This window comes from Antechinus flavipes, chromosome 1, assembly GCF_016432865.1.
Source record: "Antechinus flavipes isolate AdamAnt ecotype Samford, QLD, Australia chromosome 1, AdamAnt_v2, whole genome shotgun sequence".
NCBI classification, from domain to species: Eukaryota; Metazoa; Chordata; class Mammalia; order Dasyuromorphia; family Dasyuridae; genus Antechinus; species Antechinus flavipes.
In genome coordinates, this window is record NC_067398.1 from 610,584,234 (window position 1) to 610,606,060 (window position 21,827).

Consider the following 21,827-nt stretch of genomic DNA (forward strand, 5'->3'; position numbering starts at 1 on the left):
CAGATAGAAGTGGAATTCAAGGAGGAGGAAAAATGTCTGAAAATTCAACCAAGATTTCCTATCTTGCCATTCCTGGGTCTTTATTTCTACAGTGCTGTATATTTTTCTAACTTCCCACTTTCATAAGCAAAAAGCAAAAATAAAACCTTTTATTTCTAAGGGTTAAATTCTATGCAAGTTCTTAGTAAATAAAACTTTCTGAGTTTCCTTTGGTGTGGGGAGGGGGGAAGGTACTCAGCCAAGCCACTCCCTGTAAGTATGCCAGGGCCTGTCCATAGCACAAAGACCTAAAGGAGAAAATGTTGTGCAATAAAAATTGCACGAAACCATAAATGTATAAATGAGATTAGTTTCTTGGAGAAAGTTTTTAGGGCTTGAGTCACCTAAGTGAAAGTAGGTCATCAGCAAAGTGAAGTTAGGTCCCCAAAGAAGGCTATTTCTTATAAAGGTCAATTCTCTTTAGAGAAAACCAATAGCCATGTTACTAAGGAGTTCTGCTGGCAGTTTGTATATCACCAGTACTGAAGTGATTAGATTCTAGGTCTTGGGAATTTGGGCCTTTTCAAACAACAGCAGTTCCAGCTGGATTGAAACCCAATCACTTCATGTTCTCCCTGTGGCCAATTCCATTCTTGTCCTCAGGGAAAGCACTACTGACTATATTATTGCTTGTGAGTGATTCTACCTTTAAAGACCTGGAATCATTACTTTAATTGTTTCTTATTAACAATACTGAGGAATAATGTAGTGTGGAATATTGGAAAGACTTCTGGACTGGGAAATCAGGAAATATAGGATCATATCTAGCCTTAGATATATAGAGCTACAAAACTTGCTGATTTCACGCAGGGGGTATAATATTTTCACTATTTCCTTAAAGAACTTTTTTTTGGGGTCAGGTAATTGGGGGCCAGGGTCACATAGCTAGTTTGTTAATTTTTTTGAGGTTGGATTTGAACTCAAGTCCTTCTGTTTATCTACTGTGCCATCTAGTTGCCCCTCTTCACAGGTATTTTGTAAAGAAAATAGTTTGTAAATTGTAAAGTCATGAATGTGTGTTGATAAGTATTAATATTATGGATACAAGTTAAGTATCGTGAGATGGTCTAAGGAGAATTTGAAATAGGTGCTAGAGTAAAAGTTTTTTTGTTGGTTTACAAAGTTTACTTCAATTAACTCATTTGATTCTTACAATGACCCTATGAGATAGCTCCTATAATTAATAAGGAACATCATCTCTCTAAAAATACCTATAAGTAACAGGCTATAAGTAACAATAATAATAATAATTAATATTTATATGGTACCTACTATGTGTGAGACACTGTGCTAAGTCCTTTATAATTATCATCTCATTTGGTTCTCACAACCTTTGGGAGGCAGGTGCTATGATTTATAGAGCTCATTTTCTCTTTAGAATACTAGAGGGCCAGAATTAGGGGAAGTGTAGATCAGAGTTCAAAACATAAAATAAGAGGAAAAGTGCATGTTCTTAAACTTCAGTTTCACAGACAGCCAAATTATCTTCCTATGGATAGATTTTAGAGGGTGTGTGAATTCAAGTGGAAATAAGTAAACCATTATTTTCACTAATCTTTTTTTTCCTTTGTAATCTATGGATTTTATTTTATGCACTTGAATCATTCTGAAAAGGAGTTAATAAACTTTATCAGACTGCCTAAAGGGGTCAGTGACATACAAAAAAGATTTTAGACTGCCTCCTCATGCCCCACCTCCACCTAAAATTCCTCTCACACATGTCAGTGATAGCCTAGATTGAAAGGGAAGAGTAAACTCAAAGTGGCAAATAAGGGTTTCAAGGCCCAAGAGAAAAGATCTACTTTGTACTTGTCCTGGTATTTTTTCTGTCCTTTTACTGCCACTGTTTGGGAGCCTTTGAAACTTTACCTTTTGGCTACTCATGTTTCTTTTTATTTTTCCTGTGAAAGCAGGGACGCCACTAGATCCATCTCCATAAAACAGAAAATATTGCAAGCATAGTTGTGTTTATGGCCATAACATGCTCTGGGCTCATCTGGGAGAAGTTGTAGTCTAAGTGTATATTATTTATTAAAAGTCAATTTCAGAGATGAGCACTTGGAGGATAATGTAGTAAATGAAAAGAAGTTATAAAGGTGGAAATAAAAGAGTGAGTGGCCAAACAACCTTGTTTGTGGTACTCATAAAATAAGAAAATTAGATTGCAGAGTGGTAACTTTCTCAAGCCTGGCCTCAGTTTAACTTCAAAAGCTGTACTGATCAGTTAGGACTTCAAGATGACTTCCAGATCCAGCATAATGTTGCAACATGGGGGTTGTTTTTAATCACTATCAAATTCTTGTTAAGCCATCCCAAGGTACATGGTAATTTTGTACTAGAAGCACGTTCAATTTCTCTCTGATGGATCCCTAGGTGGGTGGTAGGAAAAATTAAATGTACTTTTGGGGAACCTGTGAGTCACTTAAATAAGATTGTTTTAAACATTTCTGTCTTTAAAATGTGAATAGATTGATTTTACTTCAAAAATTTTGAAATTGATTTTATGATACTTAAAGCAGTTTCACTTTAATTTTTTTTTCTTTTTTTTTAGATGAAATGGAGTAACTTTTTTTTTTAATTAAAGCTTTTTATTTACAAAACATATGCATGGGTAATTTTTCAGCATTGATCCTTGCAAAGACTTCTGTTCCAAATTATCCCCTCCTTTCTCCTACCCCCACTCCCCAGATGGCAGGTAGTCCAATACATTGTTAAATATGTTAAAATATATGTTAAATCCAATATATGTATACATATTTTTACAGTTGCTGTATAAGAAAAATCAGATCAAGAGGGAAAAAAAAACTAGGAAAGAAAACAAAATGCAAGCAAACAATAACAGAAAGAGTGAGAAAGCTATGTTGTGGTCCACACTTTGCTCCCACAGTCCTCTCTCTGGGTATAGAGGGCTTTCTTCATCACTGAACAATTGAAATTGTTTTGAATCATCTCATTGTTGAAGAGAGGCATGTTTATCAGAATTGATCATTATATAGTTTTGTTGTTGCAATGTATAATTTCCTGGTTCTGCCCATTTCACTTAGCATCAGTTCATATAAGTGTCTCCAGGACTCTCTGAAATCATCCTGCTAGTCGTTTCTCACAGAACAATAATATTCCATAACATTCATATATCATAACTCATTTAACCATTCTCCAATTGATGGGCATCCATTCAGTTCCCAGTTTCTTTCCACTACAAAAAGGGCTACCGCAAACATTTTTGCACATCTAGGTCCTTTTCTCTCTTTTAAGATCTCTTTGGGATATAGGTCCAGAAGAAACACTGCTGGGTCAAAGGGTATGCACAGTTTTATAGCTTTTTGAGCATAGTTCCAGATTGCTCTCCAGAATAGTTGGGTCCGTTCACTATTCCACAAACAATGTATCAGTGTCCCAGTTTTCCCAAAGCCCCTTCAACACTCATCATTATCTTTTCCTGTCATCTAAACCAATCTGAGATCACCTTTAAGTTTTCATCCCTATACAGAAACTTTTCTCTGTTGCATCACTGGGGTGTAGTGGAAACAATTCAGGTACTATTCTGGTGACATACTAAGTCTGTTGCCTACAAGCCAACCAAACTAAGAATAGAAAGGCTTACCAAAGATAGTTTGGCCAGTAGGTGGTAGATTATTTGGCCATTTCAGTACCTAGAACAAATAAAAGTAAACATTTTAAATGATCATTAGTCTTCTATGCCCTTTCTTTTTCCTTCTGTATTTATGAGAACAGATTTTTAACAAGGTAAGCTCCTTGAGGGGAGAGAGTATTTCATTTCTTTCTTTGGAATCCCAGCACCATGCAGAAAACATATTATAAGCTTAATAACTGTGTGAATTGATGAATAGATGGTGGAAAAGGGCCAGGCTGAGAGTACTAAAAATCATAACAGCATTTAGAGACTGTATTATATATCATTTCTTACTGCAAGTCATTAGTAATATACTTCACTCTATACTCACCATGCATCTTTCATTGTCCTCAGGTCATCTTCAGTTTTGACATTTCTGAGATTGTGATATTCCATGATTCATAAACATATAGTGTCACCAGAAGAATAGTGGTATTTTAAAAGTTATCATTTGAAATAGAGTATATCTTGGAATCACTAAAAATATTCCTCAATGACTGAAATTCTATCTACAGTCTCTTCTTCCCATTCAATTTTGCACTTAGTTCATTGTCTATCTATAGTGCCTGAGCAAAGATAAATGTACTAATAAACTAACTCAATAGACTTCACATCCGACTACATATTTTAAAATAGACAAATGTTATTCCCTACTCTCTTGGTTTTATGTGTGTTGTTAAAGCAGTCTCTTTTGAGTGGCTCATTAAAGAGGATCTAGTGTTTTAAGACTCAGTGCAATCAATACAATGTCAACTACAACAATCTTGAGAACCTTATCAATTTTTTTTTAGATCCCCTTACATTTGAATTAATGTAGAAGACATCTACCATGATGTTAAGAATCACTTCAGTGAATCTATTATTGTGAAGATGTAATCTGTGTATAGAATTATTAACAAAATTTCAATGTTGTGGTTGTAGCAATGTATTTGAAGTCAAAACCTATATCTTAAAACATATATTTACTAGTTACTCACCTTATTCCCCATGAAAAAATATGCTCCTTGAAAGTGGGAATGATGTGTTTCTATCTTTTTATCTCCACTCCTTAGCTTGTGCCTGACAAATTGTAAGTGGTTGTTCACTAACTTTCTACTAGAAATTTGTAAATCATCTCTACACTCTAGGTTTGTTTCCTTCTCCCTTAAATGGAGAAATTGAATTATATGATTTCAGATGTTCTTTTCAGCTATAAAATTTATGACTGCTGTCCCTTTCTCATCTTTCCATCAGGGAAACTACCATTGTGCATAGACTATTAAACAGTCTAGATAGAGAATGTAGGGGAAGCCCATGAAATCTCTTCTAGAGTCTATAATTTTAAAAAAAAATTGTAGTAATTACTATAATCTTAGTTGTCTTTTTACAATAATGATAGCAATCATCATCTTGAATCATTTTCTCTTTTAGAAGTCTTAAAAACTGATCCCTGAGAATGGCTGGACAAAGTGCTGCATATGAATGTAATTTAATCTCACATTGTCATAAGATAAGACAAACATAATAAATATAGAGAAATATGAAAAGACTTATATGAACTGATACAAAGTGAAGTAAACAGAAGCAGGAAAACAACATATATCTAAGGGAGGGGTTAGTCCAGTAAATAAAACTATCACCCTACTCATACTTAAAAGTAAAGGTATTAACCAGTTAATGTTTTGCCTTGACTGATCCATTCAAAGATTTTAGATTAGATATAAAAATGCTTGATCAATTTAGAAGTCCTTAAAAGCTCCAGGTAATGATGCTACAAAGGAAGTATATTTCAATTTGTTTGAGTCATATTATATGAGCTTATTTAAACCAGCAAGCAAGTTTGAAATAGTTTTCATATCTTAGAAGATTGGCAGCTTAACTCACGGAATAATTTGGAGTGAGGGAGGATGGGAAAAAAGAGTTCTTTGATTCCCCACCCCATCCCTCTTGCTCTAGAAATGAACATTTTCCCTGGTATCTGAATAGCATCCTTGGCATAGCAATGAGTGATGGCAATTACTGTATGGGGAGTTAAAGATAAACCAGACACAATGAGGAAGTAATGGCTTTTAGATCCTACAAAAAACCAAACACAAACCTATACCGGCTCTCATCTGTCAGGGAAAAGTCATAAATATCTCATTAAAGAGAGAAAAAGACTCTCAGAAGCCAAGAGTTGCAAGTTCCCCCTCTATCACATATTCATTCTGAGCTTGAGCCCACTTTCCCCTAGTTTTTATGTATTTGTGAACAAAGTGTATCACAGGCTTTAAAGGATACCATTTTTGTAAAGTATTCTTTTTCAGAAAGCTATTTAACACTGGCTGCCTAATTGAACTCAGCCCACAGTGATTGTGTGGGGAAGCTCACTGTTGAGAGTTTTGAAATTGTAGTGATAGAAAGCAAGTACCAACTCCTCTGGGCTCTTCCTAGAAGTAGCAGCTGGTCCCTGAGGACTTGGTTGCCAATTTGAGAGAGAATTGGAATAGTGGCCATAGACCATGTCCTATACAGAGAGCAACTATAATAATGTAAATGAATAGAATAGCCACCACAACACAATTAAAACTGAATGTTGTCAAATAACAAAGAACACATTTGACTCCAAAGAAGTGATACAATGACACTTCTCTCAAATTCTCTACAAATGTGTGATATTTTCAAGGCATTTTTCCCTCTTTTTGTTTTTCATTTGCTTTTTAAAAATGTCTTTTCTCATAATACTATAGAATATTATATTCAGCAACACAGAGATACACCCACAGAGGGAGTGAGGGAGAGAGCCAAAGAGAGAGAGAAATTTGTTCAGCCATTCTCAAGGATCAGTTTTCAAGACCTCTAAAAAAGAATATTATTCCAGATGATCACTACTATCATTATTGCAAAAAGACAATCAGGGATATAGTAATAACTACAGACTTACAAAGGCAAATCAGCTAACTCTCAGAAAGATAGAGAGACATGGGAAAATCTAAAAAGATATAAAAACAAAAACTATCAATAAAAAATCTGTCTTTCAAAAAATGTTTCCCAATTATCTTTTAAACTGTGTTACTTGCATTGTTTTCTTCTGTCTTCACTTGGTGTAAGCTAGCCATTCTTCCTAAATTAATTTTCATATGAGGATGTGGGTATACTGAGGTGTTAAAATTCAATTATGTTAATATTATTGGAATGGATAATTAAAATAGATTACTGTTGAGATGCTGGGAAATGTGTTTTATTTTCCATCTATTTATTATACTTAAGTAGCTATGTATTTAAGTGATCATTTTAGGTTAATTCCCTAGATTATATAAACAGTGATTTTCCCCCTTTCTCATTCATCAAAAAACATAAAAAAGAAAACTCCTTCATCAACCAAGTGGTATGTGCAAACTACCATGCTAGGTACAGAAAATGGATTTATAGAAGTCTCCTAATGCTCTTCAAGGAGATTCTATCTAGCTAAGGGTTGGCTCTTCTACTAAATGTTTCACAACCAGCTCTGAAAATTCAATAAAATAATTGTAGCACTTGCCCATTTCCAAGGTATATTTGTTATAATTTAGGTGGAATAGTAGATAGAGTGCTGAACCTTGTAAGTCAGAGAGCTACATTCAGATATGGCCTCAGACACTAGCCAAGTGACCTTGGACCAGTAATTTGACTTTTTGCCTCCATTTCCTCAGTTGTAAAATGGGGACAATAACAGCACCTACATCTGAGGATTGTGGTGAGGATAAAAGATAATATTTGTAAAGTGCTTAACATTGTTTGGCACATGGGCTCACTTATAAGTGCTTTTTTTCACTGTACTTATTATGAAACTCTGAAAATTTAACAACTTGTTCTCAAGAGCCAGTAGGAATTGACTTGGAAACATATATGTGTGAAAGAGCAGCTAACAGTATCAGAGTAGATTGGTGTTACAATGCCTTTTGATTTTAAGCTATTTCTTTTTTATTTCTTTGCAGCTATTCGGAGGACTTGTCTGGATTTTGGTATCATCCTCCAATGTACCTCTACCTCTGCTGCAAGGATGGGTGATGTTTGTATCAGTCACAGCTTTTTTCTTTTCCCTTCTCTTCCTGTGTGTGTTCCTTTCAGGCATGGTGAATAGAATTGATGCCAACTGGAATTTTTTGGTAAGAGTTCACATTTTAAGTATATATCAAAAAATATGAATGATTTAATGTCAATTTGGAACTATTGATAAGAATAAGATAAGAATTTATATTAGTCTTAAAGTTTGCATAGTGTTTTATATTCAGTCTGGTAATATCCTGTCTATACACTTTCATTTTAGATACCTATTCATATAGGTAATTAAGAGCATCAAATCCATAGGAATTGATGCTGTGATATAGCTGTCCCTTTGACTTTGCAGCTGGGTCCCACTGCATTTTATATTCTAAGCAAAGGAGTAGTTCTATACTTCAGTATATAAAATTATCTTTACTATTGTTTTACTTTATTTTGAATAGCAGATGATTCCAATAAACTTATTAAATTATTGCTCTGGGTGAATTGCAAGATTTCTTTCATTTTATTTTTATTAAAATTTTTACCCAGAATCTCTTCTGATATCTCATACCCTCAGTATTATTCATCATAATCAAATTCCTGCAAAAAGAACAGAGATAACTTTATGGTTTTTTCTAAAATTCCTACCATAATAACAGACTAACCCAGTTTTCTATTTTTAAAGTATACTATCAGGACAATATCTAATGTTTTCTTTAAGATCCATGCAGTGTGTCTGCCATTTAAAAAGATCATGACCCAGTGGTTTGTGACTCAAGATTAAAATGATTTTTTAAAATTTATTTTTGTTTTTTTAATTTTCAGTTTCAGATTTGTTTCTTTTTTCTACCTCTTTCATATCCATTCAGAAGACAAGAAATGTGATACCCATTATATATATGAAGTTATATATTATATTTATATATATATAATATATATATTAAATGAAACCAAAATCAATGTCCATTCCTATATATTATGTTGCCTCTAAATTCGAGTCTGAAACCATATTTATAATGGCAGGAGCAAGCGCATTCATAACTTATGAAAACTTATGTAATTTATATGCAAAACTTGCTGAACACATGTAAAATATGTAAAAAACTTATGGTAAAAATTTGGTTCAGGAATAGAAACTACGTTTAAAGGTGCTATTAAAGGAGGAAGCAATTTATTTTCTAATGTGTTCAAAGTAAATGATTAGATAAAATTCTAATCTAGAACAAAGCTTCTTAACCCATGGCACACAGCTCCATCTGAAGTTCTATAACTGAATATAGGGTTCACAAAAAAAACTTAATAACAATAAAAGTTTTCTGAACACAATGACCAAAAATTCAAAATCAAATGTATAATGAATCCAAAGTGTTGCTGGCAATATTTGCTTGTGTTGCACTGAATAATTTTCACTGCAGCCTTGGTTCTGAACATACTACATCTGCACTTTGCACTGCGCATTCACAAACATTGGCAGAAACAACCTCTACTCAGATTCATGATGGGGTTGCATAAAAATTTCGCTGGTGAAAAGGAGTCACTAGTAGAAAAAGTTTAAGAAGCCCTGATCTAGAATGTGATTAACAGTTAAGCCCCACCAATTTTCAATTTAGTTCAGAGATATGACAGGGTTGATATAGTAAAACTAAGGAAAGATACTACTTTAGATTAGAATAGGTTTAATTCACAAGTTCTATGAAGCAGCCAAATCTTCTTAGGTTCATTTATAGTTCTATGTTATAAATATGTCATCTTCAAAATCTGTGCTTGTGACTCACATATCACTAATATTGACTTTGAACTTAATTAGAAAAATTAGGATCCTGTACAATTTAATAATGAATGTTTAGCTCATTTTTATAGGAACACAACTTTTCTGCAGAATTTCTACTAAGCTTAATGTTACGTTACTTGCTTCTTCAAAGGTGATTGTTGGGCCAACCACAAGCTAACATGGAGTTGTCACTTGCAACTTTTTTCTTTTTTGTCTAGGATAAATAATGATTGATAGTGATGTGGTGCTTTAAGGAATGCAAAGTGCTTTTCTCGCATGATAGTGGGAGATATAGTGAAAGTGATATTATTTTCCATTTTTTTTTTTTTTACAACTGAGGAAAACTGAAACTAAGAGGGTTAAAATAATGAGCTCCCTGAGCCTTAATTTTTCTGTCAGAATGGGATTGGGCTGTATCTGTCTGTCTGTCTATCTATCTAGTTATATGTATGACTCCTGTAAAGAATTTTTGAGGATATATGAATAGGAGTCATAGGTGGATTGATAAGTTAATAAAAACAATATCAAGTATCTACTATATCTGAGGTTTTGGAGTTTATTGTTATTTAGTCATTTCAATTATGTCTGTCTCTTTGTGATCCCATTTAAAGTTTTCTTGGCAAAGGTACTGGAGTTGCTTGGCATTTTCTTCTCAAATTCATTTTACAAAAGAAATGAGGCAAACCGGGTAAAGTGACTTGCCCAGGGTCATACAGCTTCTGAGCATCTGAGGTCAGAATTGAATTCAGGTCTTCCTAACTCCAGGTCCAACATTTTATCCAGTGCGCTAGCGTTCTGGAGATAAAGAACCAAAAATGATTTGCTGCTTTCAAAAATTTATATTCTTTTTGGGAAAACATCCTTCCCCATACACACCTCCATATCCTACACACACACACACACACACACACACACACACACACACACACACACAGTAACTATAATCAGAATAAATATAAAGTAGTTAGAAAGGGGGAAAGGAAACTGTTAGTTGGGATGATTGAAAATTAGAAAAAACTTCAAGATAGGAAGTTAAGCTTGAGCTTCCTCTTGAGGAAATAAGAAATTCTTTTAGGTGGAAGTAAGGAAGAAATACATTCCATTCATGTAGAGTAGCCCATGAAAAGGTGTGGAATAGGTGATGAATAGTCATTTTGCCTGAGCTGGATAATGCCATTTCACTCCAACTCTCAGATAAATATATAAAAGAGCATTTTTTCTTTGTCTCCTATCATGTAAATTGAATGACCCGAATGGTCAATTAGAGACTAATGGTTCCTTCCATATGAAAGATTAATCTATATTTTGAAGGACTTTTTATTAGATTATATAATGCAAAGATTTTATAATCTATATTTTGTTTCAGTGGTTGTCAAGAAAATAACTTGGTTGAATAGATTTAACCTTGAATTTGGAATCAAAAAGCCAGTATTTGAATCCTGACTTTGCCACTTCCTATTCCAGGGGCCAGTCACTTAATATCTCTTGAATTTCATTGTCTTCATTTATAAAACAGAGATAATCACACTTGAAAATTTTTTCCTAAATTTGATGTGTAGACAGCAATTTTTAAATTTTAAATTGAATAATTTGTCATTAGCAGCATTTGTTAATCAGAGTTAATCTAGCATTAACTTAGTCTCATAAAGTACTGAATTGAGAGCCAGAAAATTCCAACTCAACAATAGAACTCATTCTCCTTCCTGGGCCTCAGTTTCCTCAAATCCAAAAGAAAGAAATTAGACTGGGTGACCTCTTTAGATCCATTTCACTACAATAGTCAGTTATCTTATGACTTAATAGATACCCACAACACTGTTTTGTAATGCTTGGCATAAATACCACAAATTGATCCCTGATTTTGAAATCTTTGAGAAGTTATTGAATGTCTGTCCCATTTAGAAGATTTTTTTATTTACTTTGTGATTCTTAATTTATTCAGAGTATCTTTAAAAGTACTCTCTATTCAAATGGCCTGCCTTTTGTTGACACATTAATGGACACCTTGTACTAGGTAGATTCCTATTGTTCCACAAGTTCTGTGGAGAAGCTATGAGATGGTTATCATTTTAATTACAGCATCCTACATGTAGTAGACAAAAATCTCCCAAAATATTTTCTGCAGTAAAGGCTCAGTGAATGGAGCAAAGATTCTAAAGATTAGCATGTGTGTGTGTGTGTGTGTGTGTGTGTGTGTGTGTGTGTGTGTGTAATGACTTCCTTTGACAGTCTGATAAAGCCTATGGATTTCTTAGAATAAGTTTAAGTCCATAAAACAAAATACATATAACAAAAAAAGTAACCAACTACATTAAAATACAAATATTATTTTTTTCAAATTTGTGAGTTCCACATTAAGAATTCCTGGTCCATAGGACAACAACCAGAATGGTAAAGGACCTTAGGTCCAAGCCACATGAATATTTGTTTATTGAGGGAAGTAGAACTGTTTATTATCATGGAGAAAAATGCAAGGAAGGGATATCAGAAGGAAGATATCTTCAAATATTTTGAAGAGATACCTCGTGTAAGAGAGATTAGATTATTTTCTGTTAGAAGGCAAAACTTGGAGGAATGGGTAGAAATCACAAAGAAGCAAATTAGTCTTGATGTTATTTTAAAAAATAACAATAATAAATAAAAATAAGAACTACTAGAGTTGTTCAAAAGCAGAATAATTACCTACAGAACGGGTCTGTTTTTTGCCTCACTTGAGGTTTTCATCTAGTCTAGGGACTAGATGACTACTTATTAATTGTGCCATGGTAGAAATTTATTTGAGATACAGATTGAACTATGCTGCTGAGGTCTGCGAACTCTGAAATTCTATTTTGTTATATAGTCTACTAAAATATCTATTTTTTAAATACCCAAACACTGATTTAGCTTTTTTTTTTTTTTGACTCTTTCTAAGAGTCTTATTGCAAAAGAGAAAAGATTTTAGATAATAGCTTGAAGTGATAGGATTAAAGGTTTTTTTTTTTTTTTTCAAAATATATGCATGGGTAACTTTTCAACATTAATCCTTGCAAAACCTTGTGCTCCAAATTTTCCACTCCTTTCCTCCACCCCCTTCCCTAGATGGTAAATAATCCAATATATGTTATACATGTTAAAATAGATGTTAAATCCAATATATGTAAAGATATTTATACAATTATCTTGCTGCACAAGAAAAATCAGATCAAACAGGGAAAGAAAACAAACTGCAAGTGAACAACAACAATAAGAGTGAAAATGCTATGTTATGATCCATTTCAATTCCCACAGTTCTTTCTCTGGGTGTAGATGTCTCTTCATCACAAGATCATTGGAACTGGCCTCAATCATCTCATTGTTGGAATAGCTTTCCTTTTCAAACTGTAGTTGAATTCCTATTTTCAACTTTGTTGTTTACTTGTTTGTTTGTTTTTTACTTGTTTTGCTTGTTTTTAAGATACGTGATAAATAACTTTAGTGACCTTCTCTTCCGTCAGTCATCTGAAAAAAGTGGCATGATTAGGTATATAAGAGTTGAAAACAGAATGATTCCTTGATTATGAGTTTCATGAAAATGTGGAGCAGAATCTTTTAAATCATTGTATCTGTTGCAAGTGCTTAGCATAGATCTCTTCAGTCAGCAATTGAAATTTTTAAGTTACATGCTTAGATAACTGTGCTACGGGTGAAAAATGAATACTTTATTTTTGGTGGATTTGTGTTTTGTATTATGGTTGAAGGATGGAAGATGACTTTGACTTGCCTAATTTTGGCAAGTGGATGTATATATTTGTGTTTACTTCTCCTGGCTAAAATAATTTAGAATGAGAATAATTTCTAAAGAAAATGTTCATCCAAAAAAGGCTTATTTTAACCTCAAATAGCAGTAAGTAATGGATTTGATTAAAACATTTTGCATATTTTATTATGTCCAATTAAGTAGATATTTAGAGTAAAAGTCTGTCATCTAGGATGAACCTATTGCTTAAAAATAATAAATTAACTGGTCATAGACAAACAGAGTTTTTATTTACATGAACAGACTTCTGCTTCTGAACTTCCTACTTCTTTTAAGAGGAAAGGGAATAATGGAAGGTAAAACCAAGAGAGACAACCATCACTAATTGTCTCCACACATATTTACCTCCCCCTATCTAGGGAGAGGAGTAGGATACTGTTTATAACAAATGTAGACATAAAAAATGAAGTTCAAAGGTGACAGCTGTTTTGGTGGCCATGGTTTGATTTTCCATTCAGGAGCACCACTTATTTCTTGAAATGACTCACTTGAGAAACCATTTTACTGTACTTATAAAAGAAAAAAAAGATGTTAGTTATTATCTGACCCAGAAAACAAATGTTATTGTTGTTATTCAGTCATATCAGTTGTGTCTGACTCTTTATGACTCCGTTTGTTTTTTTTTTGTTTGTTTGTTTGTTTTTTTTCAAAAATATTGGAGTGGTTTGCTATTTCCTTCTCCAGCTCATTTTATAGATGAGGCAATCAGGGTTAAGTAACTTGCCCAGGATCACACACTTAGCATTTGAGATTGGATTTGAACTTAGCTCTTCCTGGCTCCAGGCCCAGTACTCTGTGCCAGAAAAAAAAAAATGGCAATCCTATTATGCTTATAAAAGAGACTGATATAAGTAGTTTCTTTCATGATCTGATACATGCATATTCCTAGTAATTTAAGATTAAACATAGAAAGTGTACAGTTATTTAAAACATTCAATGTAGTAAATTGCATTATGAAAAATAACTTAAAAATGAAAAACCCATTCCTTTAAAAAAAATTGGTGGAGGTATGACCTCAGTTTATAGGTGGAAAGAACCATGACCCTTAAGACCATTTCTAGTGATTAGCTATAATCTTAAGAGCAATTCCTGAAGTCTAAGAGCATTCTTTTGTGAACTATTTGCTTTGACATAAGGGAATATGCAGTGTGGAAGAATTAATTTGAAATAAAAGACATTTCTTAAGTGCTTGTGTCACTGTATGACTCAACTATGTGTCAAATATTGGGAATACAAAGACAAAAATGAAAATGGTCCCTGCCCTCAAGGAGTTTACATTCTATAAATGGGAAAGATGAATTCATATTAAATAATCCATATTCTGTTCTCTCATATAACAGCATTCTAATGAAATCCCTGATATAATTAGCGATCTGAATTTGCAAGAGTTATTGTAATAAAATACACATGAGGGAAAAATACATACATATGTTAAAATATATACATACATACATACACATATGTCAATATGAATACACATACAATACCAATTTAAACCAAGAAGGAAATATTCTTTCTTTGAATCCTTGAACATATGGTCATATAAATTGGACAAAGGAACAGGATTCCAGACTATGTCTTCTAGCTTGAAGATAAGTATACTTGTTAGAAATTCATTCTGTCTCATGATGGATGTTTTATTTCATAAAATCTATTTCATAAAATCTAAACATTGCTAATTTATTGAAAGTAAATTACAATATTGTGGCTAAATATCATGTTCTTTTTAAAATCCTAACTCATCAAATTTCATATTTTTATAGATTTAGGGTGAGAAAGAACTCTGGAGTCCCTAGAACACCACTCCATTAAAAAAATAAGGCATAGAGGGATTCAGCGATCCTCCCTCTCTTAGAATTTTGGAACCTAAATGGCACAGTGGATGAATGGGCCTGAGTTGAAATTCTGCCTCAGAAACTTAATAGTTCTGTGACACTAGGAAAATTATTTAACTTTTCTGTGTCTCAGTTTCATCAATAAAATAGAAATAATAATGTCATCTACTGATGGGATTGTTGTGAGAATCAAATGAGTTACTATATGTTGAGCATTTTGCAAACTTTAAAACACCATAGGAACCAGTCAGGTCCAGTCCTAGTGGCCTTTCCACTATATGTATGTGTATATATATATAGTACCTCATATCAGTGACTACAGAAATACTTTTAAAAAAATGTAATTTTGTTGATATGTGTGCTTCATCCACTAACATAGATCTTCTGTCTCAATACCTATGTAACTTCAGTGCCTTGAGTTGTGGTAGAGAGCAGAGAAAGAGTGTGGCTACCCTGTGGACAATTTCATAATTAGATTCTCCAACCTACCTAACTTGGGCAATGGACAATAGACATTTCACTAAAACCCTACTGAAAGACTTTCTAGCTTGGCAGGACCTGCTGATATAGCTAGAGAACCCAGGTTTACCTCGATATCCAGAGAAGCCATTTTTGAATAAATTAATGATTCCAGAAAAGAGAAAGGGAAAAAAAGAAACTTACATCTAATTCAAACTTTTTTTTTTTTTTTAAACATTTCCCTTTAGGATTTTGGCTATCATTTTGTTGTGTTTGTTTTTTACTTTGGAGCCTTTCTGTTGGAAGCAGCAGCTACTTCCCTGCACAACTTAAAGTGCAATGTGACTCTGAATGTACAGCCTCTTTTGAATGACAACCAGTACAATATAAATGTAGCAGCTACGGTAAGTACCAGTGTCCCTTTTTATTTCCTGTTAAGCCATGTGCCACCCCAACATCATTTTATATAACATTACTGTAACTACCCAGAGTTCAGGGCTGTGTATTTATTCCTTTGCATTCACCCCCAATACCTAGTTCAGTGCCAGGAACTTATGTAAGATAGGTCATACATAAGCACTTTGGGGAATCGAGTTAAATACTTAGTATTCTGTAAGATCTAGCATATACATATGGTATTCCCACACATATCTAGGATAGAGATTACTCAATGATTCATTTATGTGGGTTGCCTTTGTTCAATTCTGGAATAGTTTACCCCCTTTTAAGAGTGATAATTTGATGTGCACTAGAATTCTGACAGCTGCTCTCCACCTTGGCCATGCACAGAAAATAGATACATTGAAAGTTATCTCATAGTGAATCTTTAAGTACATTGACTGGGTGTTTGTTTTGTTTTGGGGGGAAATGCAACAAATATTCAGGAGCTCAAAGAATAATCAATGTCTACCAAATGGCCATTAACAAATGTGGAGATTATTTAAAACAAGAATTTTAGTAGGAGAGTAATGTTTTGAAAAGTCAAAACTACTATAATTAGACTTAGAAAGAATCAGCTTAATTATAAAATGTGTTTGGAAAAACTTTTCAAATTGGTCTGTTCAGATAAGTCAATTTGCTCATTACAAATTTAAGAGCCTCTGACTTGTTGATGAAGAATGTTGTCCACTTCCTAAGATGTAATGAATTATAAATATTTTTGGATATACTTAATATAGGATTTCTTTTCCTTGACCACATATTTGTTACAAGGAGGAAAAAAAAGAATTTTTTATTTAAATTCTTTAAAAATTACATCACCACCAATCATTTCTGGCATAACTACTTATTGTATTTATATGTTAAAAAGTACACATAATCTTAGCCTTTAAATAACATTAGGCAGGGGAAATGACACATGTACATATCACTTGAGACCAAAATATATATACAAAATTGATTGGAAAAAACTGGTATAGGTAATGTTCTTAGTTTAGAACAATAATTCTATGATGAAAATATAAGGCTATTGAGTGGGGAGAGGTTGGTTACCCCAGAGTTTACACTGATGATATTGTTTCTGTGTTTTATAAGCCATACAGTCAATTCTAATATACTGATTTTCCTCCTCCTTAGATTTTTGCCTTTGTGACAACAGCTTGTTACGGTTGCAGTCTGGCTCTGGCTTTAAGAAGATGGCGACCATAACACTCCAGATCAATTAGCTCTCCATGTTCTAGTTTAGTTTGTGTACTTGTATATGTGAGACCAATTTTGGGACCATATTGTTTTAGCTGTGATACATTCCCAAAGTCTTTTTGTATATGGAGACACTTTATGGAAAAAAAGTTTTCATTCATATTTAGATGGAATTTACTTTTTAAAACTATTTTAACAGATGAAGAGCCTTTTATTACAGTTAAATTGGCTTCTTACTATAGGAAACCTGCACTTTAAAGTTGATAATAAATCGAGGCAGCTTGGAGAGCCTTGGGTTCAGAATCTCACTTCCAATACTTACTAGCTTGTAGTCATGGGAAAATTGCTCAGTTGCTTAGACCTTCAATTGCCTCTTTTCTAAAAGGAATATAATATGTGTAGTTCCTGTTTCACAGGATTGTTATGAGGATCAAATGGAATCTTCTATTTGAAGTGCTTTGTAAAGTATGTAAACGCTAGCTATTATTGTGAGTAGCATTAGCTATTAAATGGTATCTCTCAAATATATATGGTCACTGGAATCCCCCGGATTTTATTGCTTTTATATGCTATCTTTTAAGCCTCCCTACAAAATATGCTTTAAACTGAACAAATATCAAATAACTGTCTCACTCCCATTTATAAAATCCCCTGTATGTATGATTTTATAAAACCTGAACATGGAAGGTGTAATTCAAGCCATGTATAAAACTCATTCTCATTACTTTATATTTCCTGGGTTAAGTAGTCAATTGTTTTTCTGCTGGAGGCACAATGATTCTTCCTAGTATCTTAGGATTCTATTTTGGTTACTTGAAAAGCTCATATATGAAATGAACCATGGTTCTTTGTAAAAGAATTTTCCTTTCTTCTTATTCCTAGCTAAAGTGAGGCCTTTATATCCATTGATGAACACTGGAACAGATATCTAGCTCCTCTAGGTTTTTTTTTTTTTTCTTTTAGATATATTTATGTTTCAAGTTATATTTCAATGTATTCTGTAAATATGTTTGTGTATTAATGTGATATTTTTCAAAAGTGTTTACTTTTATTCTGAATAGTTTTTATTTTTATTTTTCTGAAGCTGAATTTGAATGGATTTTTAAAAAGCAGTTCTGTCTATAAAACCTTTATGCTTTGATATTGCCCGAGAAATGATGACAGATGTGCAAAAGTTAGGTTTTTTTTAAAAATGTGTATATGTGTATACATATATACTAGTGTATATATATATATACACACATATATTATGTGCATGTTTGTATATGTATGTGTGCACATATGCATATGTCTACATGTACAGAAGTGTACATATGTGGTTCTATATATTGTGTATGCACATATGTGTGTGTGTGTGTATATATATATATATTTATATAGCCTCTGGTTGAGTCATGCAGATATTAATTGCATTGTACCATTATTATTTTTGGAAAGGTGCCAAAATGTCTGAACTAAAGACTTGAATGGGAACATAGAGTTATGTGGTAATCCTCTCCATGTTATCTCAACAAAGTATTTCCAGCCTGTCTTAAGAAAGATTCCTTTAGAATAATAGGACCATTTGGCCTCTCTGACCATCATCCTTTTGTGTGTTTACTAATCCCATCCCAAAATTTGCCACGTATATGGGATTTTTTTTTAAAGAGTATAAATACTAAGCCAAGATAGCCAACCACCTCATAAACTATAGATTAGTCATAAAAGTGGCAGTGTTGGAGTAATTGCTGATCAAAGGGCAAGGTATTTTTTTTCTTAATGCCCTATTATGTCAACATGTAAATTCTAGTACGTTTCATGTGAAACATATAAGGCATGACTATAATGTGATTCATTGATGTGTATGACTTAAGGAAATCCGCCCTCTTTCTTTATATATCACACTGACATATGTCTTTTCTCAAGCTTCCCCTTCTCTTTGAAAATCTGCCATTTCTACATGTATGCCATTTATTCACATTTGTATTATGAATTGAATATTACAGTTATACACTGTGCCATAAGGATGTAGTCTTTTTTAGCTAGAATCACATGAAGTAAGTGGGCTAGATTTGGCTCTGGTGTCTCCTCTTCTCTCCCAGTAAGACATCTGAGTTCTGTGCTTGGTGACATTAAATCAAACAATTTTCTTGAAATAAAGTGTTCTGGAGGTGCTTTTGTAATGAATTGCTTTTAAATTGCTAAGAACAAAGTTTAAACCCTTATCTTTACTGTGAATACTCATCTCTATGGATTAAATGCATACTAGGTTTGTGAAATGAGTGACAAACACTTGAACAAAAATTATGGCATTTAAAAACTTATTGTGTGTCTTAAAACTGTAAAAAATGAGAATGTTTGAATGATTTTAAAATTCTGGTAATTCCATATTATAATAAGACTTCTTTTATAAGTGTTATGACTCTAATAAAGTATTCATTTGCTAATCCTTTTCTTTGCAGATTTTATTCAGACAATTCCATATTAATTCCAGTTTAGAGGTCCAAATATGGATTTGAAAGAGATACAAGGTATTTTTAAAGTAGCTCGGGTTTTCCTTTTCTATACAAGAGGAGAAAAACAGCCAACGTTTTTAGTATCTACCGGGAGTGGTGCATTATATTAGGTTACAATTGTCTAGGTAAAGGGGGATCTTTGACCTTGTCCATATAATCTGTGACAAACATTTCTTCATATGTATGGTAGCACTATAAATTCTTAAATAGTCTACATGTAGGGATTCCATTTTTAGCAAACCACATACAAAAATATGAAGTTGTCCTTACGATATTTAACATTGTAATCATTGACATGATTTATCCAGTTGCCAAATGATACAAAGTCAAAAAAATAGATATATTTGATGATAAAGATTTCAAAAAGATCTTGACTATCTAAATTAATATGATTACTAGGATCAATGAGATAATGTATGTAAAGTGTTTTGTAAGCTTTAAAGTACTGCATAAGTGCTATTATTAACTATTATTAATAAGGACAAATGTAAAAATCGTATACTTGGATTCAAAAAGTCATTCTTTTTAAGTGCAAGATTGGGTAGACATAGCTAATCTGAAATTTATCTAAAGGAAAAAAAAAAAACCTGGAGATGCTGTGGGTTACAAATTTAAGATTATCCATTAGAGTTATATGACAAGCCAAAAAAAAAGATAATGCAGACTGAGATTGTATTAATAGTGACATGGTATCTTGGAATAGGAGTTTCAGTGCCATTATACTGTGCCCTTACTAGACCACATCAAAAATGTTGTAGTCAATTCTTAGTATTACATTTAAGAAGAATATCAAGTATCTGCACTATTTCCAGAAGATGGATGTTTAATTAAGCATTCTGTTGAAGGAATTTGAATGTTTGGCTTTGGAAAAATTGATAGCTCTTTTCAAACAATGTCTCACAGAAGAGGGAATAGATATGTTCTGTTTATCTCCAGAAGACAAAATAATAATGAGTAGAAATTGTGAAGACGTCAATTTAAGTTTGAGAAGTGGAAAAATTTCCTAATAATTATAATTATCCCAATGTAGAATGTGCTTTAGGAAGATTTCCTCTCAATGGAAGTTTTCAAATAAAAGACTGAATGCCCATTTATGTTACATGTAATGGAGAGCATTTTTCATATATTGGCTATGATACTTAACCTTGTAAGGTACTTTGCATCTTTATGATTCTGATTGTCACAAGCCTTTCTTTCTTTCTTTTTAAATTATAACTTTTTATTGACAGAGCCCATGCCTCGGTAATTTTTTACAACATTATCCCTTGCACTCACTTCTGTTCCGACTTTTCCCTTCCCTTTCTCCACCCCCTCCCCCAGATGGCAAGCAGTCCTATACATGTTAAATAGGTTACAGTATATCCTAGATACAATATATGTGTGCAGAACCGAACAGTTCTCTTGTTGCACAGGAAGAATTGGACTCAGAAGGTAAAAATAACCCGGGAAGAAAAACAAAAATGCAAGCAGTTTACATTCATTTCCCAGTGTTCTTTCTTTGGATGTAACTGCTTCTGTCCATCATTGAGCAATTGAAATGGAGTTAGAGCTTCTCTTTATTGAAGAAATCCACTTCCATCAGAATACATCCTCAAACAGTATTGTTGTTGAAGAATATAATGATTTCCTGGTTCTGCTCATTTCACTTAGCATCACTCCAAGCCTCTCTGTATCATTTCTTACAGAACGATAATATTTCATAACATTCATATACCACCATTTACTCAACCATTCTCCAATTGATGGGCATCCATTCATTTTCCAGTTTCTAGCCACTACAAACAGGGCTGCCACAAACATTCGTGCACATACAGGTCCCTTTCCCTTCTTTAAGATCTCTTTGAAATATAAATCCAGTGGTAGCACTGCTGGATCAAAGAGTATGCACAGTTTGATAACTTTTTGAACATAGTTCCAAATTGCTCTCCAGAATGGCTGGATGTGTTCACCATTCCACCAACAATGTACCAGTGTCCCTGTTTTCCCACATCCCCTCCAACATTCCGCATTATTTTTCCCTGTCATTCTAGGTGTGTAGTGGTATCTCAGAATTGTCTTAATTTGCATTTCTCTGATTAATAATGACTTGGAGGTCACAAGCTTTTCAAATTAATTTTATGTCACTATAATCCTCTTCCAGTGTGGATGTCAGCCTACTCACCTAGATTGCCACATGGAAATAATTATCATTTGG

General features: G+C 33.2%; 1 protein-coding gene across 1 annotated transcript in view; it reads left to right on the plus strand.

Moving 5' to 3' along the window:
- MAL2 (mal, T cell differentiation protein 2) overlaps window positions 1–19,564 on the plus strand; it is a 29,575-nt gene extending 10,011 nt beyond the window's left edge. Inside the window, exons 2-4 of the mRNA XM_051971019.1 lie at window positions 7,609–7,779; window positions 15,749–15,904; window positions 17,076–19,564. Of these exons, the coding sequence (XP_051826979.1) occupies window positions 7,609–7,779; window positions 15,749–15,904; window positions 17,076–17,147 (399 nt within the window). The 3' untranslated portion in view covers window positions 17,148–19,564. The remainder of the gene's footprint in view (window positions 1–7,608; window positions 7,780–15,748; window positions 15,905–17,075) is intronic.
- Window positions 19,565–21,827: the final 2,263 nt, after the last annotated feature.